This window comes from Columba livia, chromosome 22, assembly GCF_036013475.1.
Source record: "Columba livia isolate bColLiv1 breed racing homer chromosome 22, bColLiv1.pat.W.v2, whole genome shotgun sequence".
Lineage (NCBI taxonomy): Eukaryota > Metazoa > Chordata > Aves > Columbiformes > Columbidae > Columba > Columba livia.
In genome coordinates, this window is record NC_088623.1 from 4,638,662 (window position 1) to 4,654,228 (window position 15,567).

General features: G+C 52.9%; 1 protein-coding gene and 1 long non-coding RNA gene across 4 annotated transcripts; one reads left to right on the plus strand and one right to left on the minus strand.

Moving 5' to 3' along the window:
* Nucleotides 1–854: 854 nt before the first annotated feature.
* On the minus strand, nt 855–9,962 carry PPM1J (protein phosphatase, Mg2+/Mn2+ dependent 1J). Of its 3 annotated transcripts, none has more exons than XM_021298345.2 (10): nt 9,556–9,962; nt 7,553–7,679; nt 6,739–7,047; nt 6,115–6,227; nt 5,010–5,094; nt 3,413–3,531; nt 3,180–3,243; nt 2,891–2,998; nt 2,614–2,765; nt 855–2,367 (listed from the first exon to the last, which is right to left on the minus strand). In XM_021298345.2, exons 1-10 carry the CDS (start codon nt 9,582–9,584, stop codon nt 2,220–2,222), a joined length of 1,254 nt encoding a protein of 417 aa, XP_021154020.2. In that variant the 5' UTR covers nt 9,585–9,962; the 3' UTR covers nt 855–2,219. The 3 variants fall into 3 exon arrangements, with proteins under 3 accessions (XP_021154020.2, XP_064894803.1, XP_064894804.1); XM_065038731.1 differs by lacking the exon at nt 9,556–9,962 and adding an exon at nt 8,991–9,478; XM_065038732.1 differs by lacking the exons at nt 5,010–5,094; nt 6,115–6,227; nt 9,556–9,962 and adding an exon at nt 8,991–9,488.
* Nucleotides 9,963–10,554: 592 nt separating this feature from the next.
* On the plus strand, nt 10,555–15,031 carry LOC110364646 (uncharacterized). Its single transcript, XR_002423564.2, has 3 exons — nt 10,555–10,753; nt 11,500–11,667; nt 14,272–15,031. It is a non-coding gene; the product is annotated as an uncharacterized LOC110364646 (long non-coding RNA).
* The last annotated feature ends 536 nt before the right edge of the window (nt 15,032–15,567 follow it).

Sequence of the window (15,567 nt, forward strand, 5' to 3'; positions counted from 1 at the left end):
AGCTGCTCGCTCCTTAGGGAAGACCATCAGAAACAGTGGGGTGTGAGCGACGTGCCTTGTCCCAGGATCTCAAGTCCCCTCTGCATGGCCACTGATAGAGCGGGACTGTGACACATCGGGCCCCACACCGAGGTGACCCCCTGGGGTCTCCTTTCCCGCTCTGGGCTGTCAGAGAGGGAGGACCCGGCTGCTCCTCCCCATGACACCCCAGCTGCAGGGCTGGGTCCCTGCCAGGGAGAGGCAGCCCCAGGGTCCTGGCCCAGACCCAGGCTCATAAACTGCTGCTATTTTAAGGGCTCGGAGACAATTTTTCTTAATTTATCAAGCCCCAAGCCAGGAGCTGGGTCCAAAGGAAATGTTTCCTTAATAAAAAAAGGGAACCACAGAGGAAGCTTTAAATGCAGTCTCTGCCTCCTTGCTTTATCCAGCAGCTCCCAGGCAGTGACCTGGAAAAGCAGAGCCAGTTCTCAGCCACCGGCACAAAGAGCTTCACGCCAGGGGAACAGGGCTGTGCAAACAAGTGTGGGGGAAAACACATGTGAGCATCAGGAGCACCAGGTAGCAGTCAGGGGCACAGGGGACAGCAGAGATGCTTCTAGCAGGCAGCTGGTGCTGGCCACCAGCAAACCCAGGCAGCACCATGAAGAATCTGTGGTTCCCATTCACCATTGACACCAGAGGGATGGATGCTCCATGGGGTCCATCCAGCACCAAGGGCAGAGGGACAGTAGCTCACATGGCTCTGCCTGGGCCTGTTTGCTACCAAACCTGCCTACGTCAATTAATCAGAGCTAATTGGCTTTTCAGTAAGTCTTCTTTGCAGGAGCTCTGCAAGAAAGACTTTGAAGCAGGACCACGAGTGGCAAAACCTTTATTCAAACACACTGTGCTATGCAAGGACAGGCTCCTGGCCCCAGTGTCACTCCCTGTTCTCTTCAGCACAGATGTCAATAGGTTAAAATCTTGCTGGATAACTTTCACTTCTCATTAAACACACCCAGTTTATTTACATCTCACTGATTACAAGAGACAAACAACATTCACCAGAGGTGACACTTGACAAGAGCTGGCTGCACCCACTGACAACAGGACACAAACTGCGGGTGCCACAGAGCTTTTCCAAAACAAGGGACCACAGCCCAGCAATTCCCACCACCCCACTGCCAGGATGGGACCATCCTACATGTTTTTGGAGTGCTCAACACTCTGCAGAGGTCCAGGAAACGCATCCTCCAGGTCAGAGGTATGTGTGATGCAAAATAAGATCCTGTGCAGACATCAACTGCTGCTACAGCTCTGCTCAGCACCAGCTGTATTAAGAAAAAGGACAGAGTTGTCCACCCCTCCCAGTCACAACCAAGCTGCTTTTATTCTGAGTTTCCAGCCCTCAGCTAAGCAGATCCATGCAGCACATTTAAGCTGTTAAGCTGGGCTGAATAGGGCTGCTCTGTGTGCAACTGCTGCTTGGCAGTGGCCAACTTAGAACCGCTCAAAAATATAGACACATATTCATACAGATTCCCCACACCAAGGAAGGATTTAGACATTTTTCCAGCTCAGCTCTCCACTTAATAATAAATAATTGGCTCCAGAAACACAGCAGTGATCCAAGGCATGAAGAGGGGTGGGGGAAGAACCTGTAGCACAGCCAGTGCAATAGCTCATTCCTGCCCAGGGGCTCTCGGTGTGCACAGTGACCAAGTGCTGCCCCAAACCACAGACTAAAACAAGGTACACAGCTGGGACCAAGGTGTGAGGGGCCAGTGTCACTGGTGCAAGTGTCACAGGGCAGGGGGAGATGACTGCAGCAGAAAGGACACATTTCTCCAGGTGCCAGTGTCCCACCAGCACAACGGCCATCACACATCCTTGGGACCAGCACACCCAAGCCTGGGATGAGGTGCAAAGGACACACCGAGAAGCCAGGAAAGATTTGGGGCTTTTCACAGCAATGAAAAATGTGGCAGCATAAAAAAAACACCCTTCAAACTCAGTCCCTGCTCTCTGGTCGATGCCTTTCCATCTCCACCCAGGGCTGGGATGCAGCGGGTAGAGATGGATGGTCCAGGCAGGGGCACAGAGGCTCCAGGTTTCTTACTCTTCTCACAGTCATTTCAGGAAGCAAGTGCTCACAGGAGAGGTGGCCCCAGGGCAGCAGCGGCGTCCTGCTCCTCTCCATCCAGGCAAGGTGAGCCCCTCCGCCCTGGGGTCTTTGGGCATCACGTGTAGTTGCCTGGGCCACCCAGAGGGATCACAAAGACAGAAATGTCGTCGCCAGAGCCCAGCTTGTCATTGGCCAGTCGCCAGCCCCGCTCCTTCAGCACCCCTCTGGACCGCATCACCAGCTCCTGGGCCACCATGGTGTACCTGGGGACAGGCACAGCAGCTCAGCAGTGACCCCAGAGCACCCAGATCCCCTGATGCATGCTGTGGTCCCTGGAGGAGCTAGAAGTGCAGGGAAGGGTCTCTTGGAGAGATCTGAGCTCAGACACATCCAGGGGAGCATCGCACCAGCACCAGCCTCAAGGGACATGTGGCCACAATACTGCTCCAAGGAGCAAGGAAGATGTTATAGAGCAGGACACACTCATCCCCCGCCTGCTTTCAGCTCACCTGCATGGGTCGTTGGGCTCGTAGCTTGTCAGCACCTCCATCACCGCACCAGCCACCTCCTTGTCATTGGTGACATCCCAGAGCCCATCGGTCCCCAAGACCAGAACATCATCAGGGCAGTGCTCGTACTGCGTGAGGTCATAAACCCTCACCTGGCAAGCAACAGGGCAAGATGTGACAGTGAGGGGCAGAGGAGGCCCATGCCACCATGGATCTGGTCACCCCGACCGGCTCCAGCTGTCACAGGAACCCCTGGGCACAGAGCAGCCAGGCTCACCTCGGGGAAACAGGACAGGAAAGGCTTGATGTGGATGTTGGAGCTGAACACCTTGAGGTCATGGTCTCCCAGGCCCCGTGTGACCCCAATCGTGGCCATCACCCGAGCCTGGAGAACAGCAAAAATCGAAAGAAAGCTTTTAAGCTGCTTCATCTCCACCTCCATTCCCAGTTGAGAAGCTGTAGCATGGGAACAGCAACAGCAAATAGCAAAAACAGGCTGGAAACCCTCAGCTTGGCAAGTGCAGGTGGGAAGTGACCCCCACACAGCTCCTACCACAGCACTTCACCTTTTTGCCTTCCCCATAGATAAGTGGAAACTTCAGGTCATCCTCTTCTATCTTTTTGTAAGCCCTGGTTAAAAATAAGCCAGAGACAAGGTATCAGCAGGTGAAGGCTTCCAGTACCTGCCCACTCAGGACACAGCATCCCAGGGGCACCCAGCATGACACAGCCCCTGCCCCACAGGAGGCTGGAGCTGGGACCCTGGGTGCAGAGCCTGCTGGGGGATGAGGAGTGTTACCAGCCATTCATGTTTTGGTCTCTGTACAGCATCTTCTTCCCCAGCTCCTTGGGCTGGATCCTGCGGGGGAACTCGAGGTGGGTGAACTCCTTCCCCAGCAGCTCGGGTTTCAGGAACGCCTGCGGGGAGATGCAGTGGCTCAGCCACAGGGCTGGGAGAGCGGGATCCCAGCAGCAGCGCCCACATCACCTCACCAGGCACCACAGCAGGAGACCCACCAGCCTGCCGGGACCTCGGCTACAGCATTTCACAATGGGAATAACAGAGAAGGCCAGGCTGGATGGGACTCTGAGCAACCTGAGCTGGGTGAAGATGTCCCTGCTCACAGCAGGGGTTGGACTGGATGAGCTTTGAAGGTCCTTTCCCACCCAAACCATTCTATGATTATATGATCAGCTGATACCACCTCAAACAGGTGGTAGTAAAGCAGCTCCAAACCACCCATCTGTGCTACATCCAGAGGGGAGACAAAAGCTGGCGAGAGCCACATGTACACCCAGCACGAAGGTGATGCTTTTGTACGGAGAGTTTTGGGAAATAAGGATCTCTGAAAGGGAGAATCTGGAATTTGCTCAGGAGGAGTTCGAGCCACTTCCTGGGACCCCAGGCTCAGCACAGCACTTGTCCAAGGAAAGGAACAAGAGGGTCTTTTCAGAAACTGTGATGAAAGATGAGAAGCAGCACTGAGCCCTTCCCAGGACAGCACCAGCAGCCCCAGAGCCTCCTGCTGCACAGTGTGCAGGGGACAGGGAATAGGGAGAGTAGGAAAATGCAGGTGGAGGAAGAAAGAGCTGAAAGAAAGGAGGAGAACCCTGGGGAACAGGGCAGGGTTTAGTGTAGAGGCACGGAGAGCCCCATCCTGCTCCAGGGGGGATCCTGATCACAGCCTGGGCACCGTGCAGCAGAGCAAGCGTGTGCCTGGCCCCCTGCCTGCACCCTGCTCAGCGCAGCGGCTGGAGAGGATCCCGCTCGCAGCAGTTTTCTCCTCTCGGTCATTCAAAAATAGACTCAAGGAAAAAAAAAAAAAGCGCCTCAGTGTTTTTCCAAGTACGTTGCAAGCCAGAAAATCGCATCCAGCAAGACCTCCTCCAACACAAACGTCTCTCCTCTGCGCTGCCATCAGAGAGGTCTTTATGACCTTAAAAAGTCTCCCTGTATGGCACAGGGCGGGTTGTCCAGGCCAGGCAGGAGAGGGAGAGCTTTCAGGAAGAAAAACTAGAAACCTGCTGGCACACGTCAGTGCTCCATGTCCCCAGGGAGCAGCTGGGGAAGAAACTAGAGCTTGGTGTGAGCTTTGCAGCGCCTTCGACCGTGAGAGGGAGCAGAGGCATGGAGCAGGACATGATGGAGCAAACCAGCCCCAGGCCAAGAGCCCGGGACCCCCAGGTCCTGGCCAGGCACAGCCCCTCACACTGACCCCACAGCAAACTGGGGCTCCACAAGCCAGAAGATGCCCGCACACCAGTGAGCCTGGGCAGGTCCCCATGTCCCAGAGTCTCTCCTCAACCCAGCGAGCTGGCTGGGATGGACAAGCGCCATCAGAAGGGGCTGGGAGGTGGCTCGGCAGGAATTAAGTTAGAATAAAGGTCTTTCTTACTAAAAACTGCAGCCTCTGCCTCTCTGTCTCTGGAGTAAACTCCCTGGACATTGGAATGATTTCCCCGTTACGGATGATAATGGCCCTGCAATGAAACATGGAAGGATGAGATTAGAGAAGAGAAAAGGAGACATGGTGGGGGAGCTAAGCCCAGCTCTACGGGGCCTATTCCCTGCTCAGGCTGTAAAACCCATTCCCTGCCGCAAGGTGGGGGGCTGTTTAATGGCTCCGCTGCAGCTAACCCCCCCCTGTAGCCCCCAAGCAGGCAGGGCACAGCTCCCTCCTGCACGGGATAGGGACAGGGAGGAAGAGAAAAATGGAAGAGAAGCATGGGGCAGAGGGGAATGAAGCAGAGCAAACCAAAAGGACAGGAGATGGTTAGAAAAGGAGCAGCACAAAGGTGGCAAACCCTCCTTTAGAGGGGGGCTGCACATGGGACAGGCAGAAATGGCCAACAGCAGGATGCAGCTGTGAGTGCCCAGCACACACCAGCACCACGGCTCGCTGCAGGGGCTGCTCTGATTGTTGTGTTAAAAAATGTCTAATTATGAGATGTTTCTAGAGGTCATGGGGGGATTGAGGATCTCCAACACAGGTGCCACACCTGCTGCAAATGCATTAATACACCCAAGGAAGTGCATCTATCAGTCAAAATCCTTGGGCTCCAAGCTCCCCTGGGACTTGTCTGCACATAGATTTGTATGTCCTTCTCCTGAAACAGTTCGCCAATATGAAGTGTGTCCTAAAATGACCTCTTGCACGTTTTCTGTTTTGAAAGCCTTGCTGAGGGCAATATTCACTGGGTTTGCATCCCAGGCCAGCGCATGATCCAGAGACATCTGGCAAGGAGACAGGACACTGCCAGGGCAAGAAAAACCCAGATTTTGGGAGGTGATTCTGCAGCCGTCTCTGTGCACCAGGCAAACACAGAGATCACGGCAGGGCACGCTGTCCCCAGGGTGTGCAGGCAGGGGGGACTCTGGCCTCCCCAGGACAGCCCAGCTTCAGGTGCTCCTCACCAGCTGTGCCCCCAGCACCACCCTGCTCTACCGGGGTGCCCCCCGATTACCAGGCGAAAGGCGGGGGCTGCCTGGCAGGGCTGTACCTGCTGTCACCGGCGTTGGCCACGTAGAACTTGCCCATGAGGTAGATGGCAGCCAGGGCACAGCAGCCCCCAGCCAGGCGCTGGGACACCCGCTCCCGCTCGATCTGGTCATCCTGGGGAGACAGAGAGCAGCTCCAGGCAGGGAGGGCAGGTGGCCCCACGCCAGCAAGCAAAGCTACAACAGCCCAAAATAGCGCCTGGCTGCTCCAGCAGCTGAATAGGCCAAGCTCTCAATCCAGATTGGGAGCACCAGCCAGATGGGGCCCCGGCACCTTTCCCCATGTAGCTCAGGGACGGCTGCAGGACCAAAGTTACCCCTGCAGGGTAACACGAGACATGGTGTCACCAGGGCAGCAGAGCAGGGAGGAAAGAGCAAGATAGGAGGGGAGCAACTGAGATTGTTGAAACAAAGTGCCATGAAGCTCTCTGCACCTGCACAGGTCCAGAGCCCAAAGCCTCTGTGTCCTGAAACCCAAAACACAGGAGAGCAATGCAGTGCCCTCTCCAAGACCCCCCTCCTCACTGCAGGGCTGCCTTTTGCCAGCAGGGACAAGCTAACACAGACACAGACAGCAAGAGATGTTCCCAGGGGACACCTGGGTATCCTCGCAGGCAGGGACTCACCATGTTCTTAAAGGCATTCTCAATGGCACCAATCACCAGGCTCTCGTGAGAAACTGCTTTCTCCAGGTGAAACCGTGGCGCAGCATCATTGGGGACCTCCCCGTCATACTCTGCAAGGGACACCCGGCTCGGCTCCGTGTTGTGCGGGAGGCAGATGGGAGGTGGGGAGGGGTCTTGCAGGACATCCACGAGGTCCCGGAGCTGCTCACAGATGTGCAGATGGAGCCTCTTGGATGCCATGACAGCAGCGCCGCTGCCCGCGTGGCCATCAAACAAGGCCCAGTAGTGGAAATAAAAACCCTTCCTGTCCTGCAGAGAGAAAACAGAAGGTTAAGTGAGCCTGGGAGGAAGCAGATAGGATGGGAATTCAGAGCAGCTGGGGTCACCAGCTGAGAACTGCAGCACAGGGCTTTGCCTCCAGCTTGCAGGTCCCAGCACAGGCAGGAGTGATGTGGCAGCTGATCAAGAGTGTCTGGACACAACAGACTGGACAGACAGCCAGGCTGGTCCCTGGCTCCAGCCCAGCGCTGTGTCAGGCACCTCATGCTGCCAGCAGCACGTCTCTGGCAGCTGGCTCCTCCAAAGGGGAGGCACGATAAGGCCGGTGCAGCAGCCACCTCTGCAGCCCTCTGGGGCATGCAGGCCAGCAGCCTCCTAGCCAGCTAGCCCTGGTGTGGTCCAGCAGCGACAATGGCCACAGCTAGCCCAGGAACCAAGGGAATTGCTGAGGAAACAGTGGTGGGCAAACATCACCATGTGCCCCATCTCATGTCCTGCCACAAGGCATCCTCCCTGTTGTATCCCCAGTTCTCACCCCATTCAGCTCCCCGCTGCCTTCCTTGGACGGCAGCCGGCCCCTCGGGCTGGGTCTCCTCTCCACAAACACCACCTCGCAGCACGCCTGATCCTCATTGTGCTGGCTCTTCCCCGCATTTATCACCCTGCCGAGAAGAAACAAAATATAAAGGCTATTTCTTTCACGCTGTGCTCCAACAAAGGCCACCCTGCAGCACCTCAGCCCTGCATCCCCCATTCGTGCCCCTATGTCCCCAGGGATGCTCTTTGCAGGTGAGATGTCCCAGACCAGTTGCAGAGGTTGATCTGGGGTCAGTGCTCACTCCCACCAGCACAGCCAGGTCCGGGGGAGCACAGCCATCCAGGCACCCACCAAGGGAGTCGACCAGAAAATCTGTTGGCTTTTAGGACTGCAAGTCCTAAACGCGGCAACTGCCTGAACCCCTACACCAGCCTCAACACACAGCCCCAGCCAGGACCCCTGGACACCCAGCAAAGAGATCACAGCCTCATCTGTGTCCCATCACCTCTCAGAGGGAACAGGTGCCTCAGGGAAGGAGAGAAAGCAATGAAGACGAAACCAGCAGAACTTTTGTAAAAAAAAAAAATCACATGAGCTTTTCACAGCCTCTGCTGGCACAGCAGATTTCAGGACTAGAGTGCAAAACCCGCTCACAGGAGGAAGCTGTCACCATGCACAACAAGATGAGGTTTTTCCACGTGTACTTTTCAAGCGGTTTACAGACAGAAGTATTAGGAGAGAAATGAGAAGTCTTACCGCTGAACAGAGGGTGGGTTTTGTTCTGGGTACTCCTACCACAGTATATCCTGGGGCAAATTAACCTCTCAAAAATCTCCCTAGAATACTGGGGACATCAGCCTGAGCAAGGGATCCAGAAGTGGACTGACAGCACTGAGCAGCAAAGGTGGCCTTCAAAGCCTGACCTTCACAGCTTGCCTTCAGTAAAGGATGGGACTAACAGAGAGTGAAAGGAGAAGAGAATCGGGCCCTCGAAAGGGAAGTCGCAATCAGGTCCCACTCCCCAGGCAGCTTCAATTCCCTCCTCCCCCGAATTCAAGGAGAACCGCAGCAGTTCCTTCACCCCTCAGTGTCAGTTCCCCATCAGCAACACTGGGTATCATGCACATATGCGCAAAAAACAAACAAAAAAAACAGAAGAGCCTGAAACCCCCAGGGATGGGTAAGAGCACAAACCTGCGCTGCCGGCTCTGCCATCAGCAAGCATTTACAGAGCGATCTACCCATCTGCAGAACCAGCCGCAGCTCACCGCTCACCGCCCTGCCTGCGACCCAGTTTAGCTCCCGAGGATCCCACAGTGGTGCAAACGCTGCCAGTTCCAACACCACCCCCCTCCGGGCTGCAAAGACCCAGCCAGAGCGCGTTCAGCCCCAGCCCCGACGGCACCCCCGCCCCGGCCCCCCCGGTCCCGCTCACTCGGCGTAGCCGGTGCTCCAGGGCAAGCGGCGGCGGCCGTCGCGGGGGCTCTGCACCGCCCGGCCCGCCTGGTCGTCGGCGCGGCGGAGCTCGTCGGGGGTGAGCTGGAGGAAGGCCGGCCGGCAGAAGGAAGCCCCCACCGGCGACCCCCCGTCCCCGCCGTCCCGGGGCTCCGCGGGGGGCTGCCCGCCCGCCCCCGCTCCCAGCCCCGCCACCAGCTGCGCCACGGCGGCGCGCACCCGCGGCAGCATGACCAGCCCAGCTAAGCCCAGCCCAACCCGGCTGGGCCCGCCGCTCCGCCCCACGGTCCGCCCCGCTCCCCCCCGAGTAGGGAACGGGGAGGGAAGCGGCAGGGGAACCGTCGGAGGAGCAGCTCAGCGTGTCGCCCCGCAGTTATTCGGTGCACAAACCACCCGGTTCCCAGTCCAGAAGAAGGGAGAGCCCTTAAGAGGGGTCACCCCAAACGCAGCCCGGAGCTCCGGGGGGAACTCTCCGCTCTCAGCCTCGGAGGGATGAGCCAGAGCTGCGCAGCCCCGCGAGAAGCAGCTGCGGGAAAGTCTTTTACCGGCTGTAGGAGGAAAAGCAGAGATGCATCTTCAGGAGAGATGGGTTCGCCCTGCCCACGCGTGACTGTTCCCCTTCCAGTGCTTTGCCGGCAAGTGAGCAGTTGGTTTCCTGGCTCTATCTTCCCAGGGCTCCAGCAGAGCCACCTACTCGGATACAACATCCCACTCCAACGACAGGTGCTTTGTCACTCTCTCTGTGCTCATCAGCAAACCCAACCCACTCGCAGCCATGCCAGGCTATTAATAAACATCCAGCCTGCAGAGGAGCAAGGAGTTAATGTGAGAGGACTGTGAGCTGAATCTCTCCAATCCCAGCTGCTGTACTCCAGCACTGATCAGGACACAGATTTAGCTGGCCCAGAACAACATATTCCCACTGACTTAGAGAGTGAATCTGGCAGCTTGAACAGCATCACTTACTTAGCCCAGCCTCAGTATCTCCCTTCCTCTGGGTTCCTATGACAACAAAAACACTGCTGAAAAAAAAAAAATACATTATTTGTCTACTATGTAGTAAAATTGAGGCTATTTCCTGAGGCTTGCGTGCATCAGTGCTCTCAGCTCCCTATGAGAACCGTCTGCTTTTCTTTCTGTGCAGGGATTCTGCACTGCAAGGTCAGAGCAAAAACAAAGCTCTTACTGCTGGTTCTAGAAAACCCTCTATATACTCTAGCTGTCTTTGTCATCCAGAGCTCTTTTAACTATGTTGGATTATTGCAACCACTCTATAGAAGTTATTGAGCACCCTATATTCCCATATTTTAATCCCCAGTTTTAGGCTAATCAGCAACTTGCCTTTTTAAGGCCCTCACACCCAAACTCTCCTTTCCCACTCTGCTTTTGGTTGTTTGCTTACACATCCCTATTTAAAGCTGCAGCTTCATTTTCTACCCTGCTTTATACCCACTGCGCACCTGGGTGTCCCAGCTGTTGCTTGACTCCAGTTAAAGTGTTCCCCAATAAATATGCCCCTGGTCTCCTATTACAGGTGTTAAAATGTTGAAAGAGAAAACTGGAAGCAGCTTGGATCTGTGCCTCTTTGTGCTAGAAGACTAGATATGATGCTGGTGGCTTTATTAGCAGCTATATGCACAGGTCTTTATTGCATCTCACATTAAATGGTCTGATTTTATTGTCACTTCTTAGAATTAACTGTAGGGATTCCTGAAGTCTTGTATAAACTACTGAGCTGCCCAGGTAAGAGTATTTCTCTACTCACAGCTTTTTGTTTCTCTGTATGTTTGTAGGAGCTGTGTGTCCTTGTACCCTGGGATGTGTTGCAGCTGCCCCCAGCCCCTTGCTGCTTCTCCATCACCCTGTGGTCCTTTTGCTAGTGGGGTCTTCCTGGGGATGCTCAGCAGCGGTAGGAGGTGGTTGGGGGGACTGCAGGGAGCTGAGAAGGCGCTGGGTGGCGACACAGGCTGCACTACAGCCCTGGGAGCTGGTCCAGCCCAGCGACGCATCCCGCTGGTTGCCCCGACTCTCGGGGTGCAAATGCTGCTGAGAAGGGGGCTGCGATGGGCTACGCCAAGGGAGAAGCCCATCAGCCTCCTCCTGCCCTTCTCTGGTGAGGGACAGCAAGGGTAGAAAGTCTGTCTGCCTCATAGAAATTGTTTTAGGTTTCTGGTTCTGTCTGGTCAGTGTAGCTCTCTAGAAGCTGCTTTGGGGTTTATCACAGTTGGGGGGACCAGGGAGCCCTGTGGTTTCGCTGGTTTTGCAGCCCTGACACAGGTTACACAGTTTCATGTATTTCTGTCACTGGTCAGGACCCCTCTGGTCCCTCTCCAGCAGCCCTGGGTCCTCTCTCTCTGCTCCATATGCCTTCCCCCTTGTGGTAGCTCTGGTCACACAGGGGGGTCTCAAATATTATGAGTGCCATATCTTCTGTGTTATTAAGGTTGCAAATCACCGGATTCTCTGGGGAATGTTTCTCTCCTCTGTAGGGCTGCCAATCCACCCTGTGCTGCTGAGTCACCAGGATGCTTTCCTTGGAAAGAAGGAAATAGCAATTTCCAGAATTACTGCTGTGTGAGGCTGATCCTGTTCTGTATTTGTTGTTTCTGTTATGCTAAGTACTGTGCAGAAAGAATGGTCTGACATAAAAACATGTGGTAAGAATGCTCCCTGGAACAATGCAATGCTAATCAGTGTTTTCTAAGAAAGAAGGCTACATTTCCTCCTATTCATCCTGCCTGCCAGCTCAATGTGGAGTTTCCTCCTTGTCTGTAGGTCTGGTGTTCCTCTTGCCAAGGCTGCCTGACATGTGTCTGGGGACACAGATGGGTACAGATTGAGTCAGACTATGAGACTGAGGAGGCAAATGCCAGTAAATGGCCACTTTGGATGTCACTGGCTCTGCCCATTGCCCTTCCCACCACTTGGGATTCCTTCCTGGAATGCCCAAACTTCCCCTGCCTGAGCACAGGGCCAGGTGCTCACCCTTCACGGGAATGGCTTCAGGTGGGCCTTGGATGCTTTATTGGGCAGATGTGTTGTTCTCTGTGATTCCTGCTAAACCCACCAGCTTTCTGCTTCCAAACTTGGCTCTGGAGATGCTTCACTCCCAGGCTGCGCTCACTGAGCTCTTCTTAGCAAGACTAAATTATGACAACTCCCCTCAAGTGAGTGCAAAGCTGGGGAGACTTTCTCCTGCAGCATCCAGAGCTGTTGGGTGTCCTCAGGCTGGTCTAAACCCAAGGTTTCTCTGCATTTTTTGAGGCTTCTGCTGCAGCTGGACAGTGGGGTTTCATTCCCCTCTTCAGCTGGCTGCCTCCTTGCCCCACAGCTCCAGGCAGAGGATGAGTTCTTGGATCCTTCTCTCTCCCTAATCTCCAAGATTTTGCCTATGCAGAATAGAGGGGATGTAAGGTTATGGCATCATCTCTGTTTCTGGACAAAGCTATGTGAAAATGATAGTGAAAATGATTCCTTTTAATTTCTAGAGGGGAACTGGATGAATAATTTTCAGAAGTCCTTTTTAAATGAAATGCTGTACTTCAAAGGAGTAGAGACTTCGATTCCTTTCAAAAAGCAATTTTTCTTTGAGGAGAGCAGCCCTTTTGCTGGTTCTACCTGTCTCCGTGTAGGACAAGGGGAGCTGAGCTCCCCAGGGCAGCAGCCACATGTGCATGGGGAGCACTGGGACCAAAAATCCCCTGCCAGCCAGCTGCTGTGATACACACCCATTCAAAAACTAGTAGCCCAGGAATTAGTCTGAAATTGTGTTGTTTTGCTTCATTTCTTGTGCAACCACTTAGCGTTTAAAAAAGCCTGAGTTTCATCGAAGTTTGATCATTCAGCCATGTTGCTGAGCCCCGAAGGAGGCAGGATGAAGCCAGGATATTTCTTTGTGAAAGAATGACATGTTGGTGGCATTTAAGCCAGAACAGAAGTAAATTAAACATCTAGATCATAAAAGTACCAGAGGATGTTTTAAAATAGGCTCTTTGCAGCAGTGCATTAGTTGAGTGCACAGCTTTACTGTGTAATGAGCAATATATTAATTTATAATTAGTCTAATACAGTGAAGCTCAGCAAATAGCTCTGTGCACTCTGGATAATTCATCAACAGAAGCAGCAGCTCTTAATGGTTTCCAAGGTTTGCCTGTCCCCTGTAATTGGGAAGTTCAGAATTTATTGTTATTTCTTTTAAGGGATAATTTGATTGCAACCACCCATTCTGTGCCTGTTCCTGCTCGAGCACAGAAAAGCTCTTGGAGCATTGCAGCTCAGGGTATGTGACCTCTCCACTGGCTGATGTAGTCAGGGCTTTGCAGACCAGATAACTTGGTGTTGGTGCAGGTTTCCTGCAGGTTTTTTACCCTAATCTCCCCCTTTTGCAGAGGGGGGTCAGCAGATGAACCTCCTTGGGTCCCCTGGCCTTTCCCCCCTCTGCTGCTGCCAAAACTGCCTTATCCCTTTCACATCGCCTGAGGGATCTCTGTCCTAAATTCTCCTCTCAAAGGCTTCATGAGTCTGTTCTCATGTAACATCACCTGACAGTAGAAACGCAGAAGGACAGTAACAAATGTATGATAATAAGGCCACTCGGAATTTATGAAGCCTTTGGAGGTTTTATTTTTCAGTTTGGAAGCTCAGACCCAGATCCCAGAAGATACAGGGACCCTGAGCAGGGCTTGTCCCTGCCTATGTGGTGCCCTCCTTTGCCCTGTATTATCAGTCTGGAAATCTGCACTGAAATTCCCTGTTGTCAGCAAAGTCTGGAAAAGAGAGAAAACTCCTCAGAGTCAGGTGCTCTGAGCTGAGACAGCCTGGAGACACTGGGGCCTGGTCAGAGAGGCGGATAAACCAGCTTGAATCTCAGTGCAGTGACACTGAAAATGGGGTGGGACAAATCTTCCCCAAGAATAGGATGTCAGGAGTTCTGCTATTCACAGCTTTAATAAAATAATTTGTACATCTCTGCCTATTAGCTGCTGCTAATTGATCACACTGATTTAAAGTCTTCTGTGCCCATCTGCTTTGATATAACCATCTAACCCTGAGTTTTCTGCCTTTAAAAGGTGTTGGTCATCTATAGAGTGCAGAAGGGTTCCAGGCATGTTGATAGCCCTCCAGTCTGAAGGGAAATGATTTCGTATGTGGTAGCAGGAGTGTTCATCATGAATATTTTTCTAGTGCAGTTCCTTTCCTTGCCAAATCTCTTGTGTTACAGGTACTAAGAACTGTTTCCTTTTTTCCTTCTTCCCACCCAGTACAGTAATGAGCTCCTGGCAAAGGGAAGAGGGAGACGCTGACGGCTGCTGCTGGACAGTCAAACAAGTCAGAGGGAGGAGGAAATACTGTGTTCACTTCGCAGAACTTAGATGAAATCAATTTTTCCGAAGTCTTAATTCTTCCCCTGCATTGAAACTCTGTGATCTGGAAAGCAGCACGTTTGTATTTCTGTACTGTTGCATCAATAAAGAGCTTGGGTTTTGAAGGCTTCCTTATTGAATAATCTGGCCTAATTTAATTGGAATTTGGCTGGTGTGAAAGGTAGTTTTTGATTGCATTTGCTCTTGATCATTTCTATTAAAACTTTGAGATCTAGAAAAGTAATATGCTTGTATTTACTTATCATAGCAATGGAGATCTGAATTGGCAGACTCTCTATGAAATTACCCGATGAATACAAATAGCACATTTAGTTTGGTTTCATATTGATTTTTGCCATTATTATTAAAACCCTCTGATTTGAAGAATGAGGTGCTTGTATTTCCTTAATATCTTATTACTGGGGTTTTGGTTAATCTTGTAAAGCTTTTTCCTTTTGTGCAACCAAGCCTGATTAATTGGAGTTTTACATAAGGCAATTTTGGCTCTAAAAAGGGGGAATAAGAGCTCAGTTCCCTCAGATAAAAGAGTGAAGAAATCTGTTCTTATCATGGGCCTCTTAAAACCAAGAGTAAAACTTTAAAACCAAGGGCTGGTGCCTAGGTGGGGACAGGGGGTGCACAAAGGCTTTGTTGGTCTCATGGGAAGAAAATAGCTGGGAGATTTGCAAACTGCCCATGTGTGGTTTGTCTGAACAGCTGCCATTGACCTGTAACTCAGGTTGGTCTTGGAAATCACTCAGTGCTTCCAGCTGAGCAGTGGTGTGAAAGGTCCAGGAGTAAACGGTGAGCTGTCTGCAGAAAACAAACGCTTTCATCAATACACAATCGGTTTTGAGTAAAGAAAATGAGTTCGATGCAATTCCAGCCTCTTGTATTAGCTGTCCTGAGGCTGTGGGACTAACTCCTGACAGCAATTGCTGTGAAAATTCAACCCTTGCTTTTGCTGTTTGGTGATGTTTTATGGCCTGTTGCTGCCAGTTGTCACACAGTACATGCAGACCTGTGTTTGGGGTGCCCCAGGTGGGGTGTGTTGGGCCAATCTAGAGCTTCTCTGGGACAACAAAAGCCCTAGAAGGGTGTCAGGGTGCCCTGTGTCAGGCTGGGAGTCTCCTGCAGGGCTGGGTCTGGGTCAGTACTGAGATTTTAGCTGTTCTTGGCTCCAGAAAAGCTCCA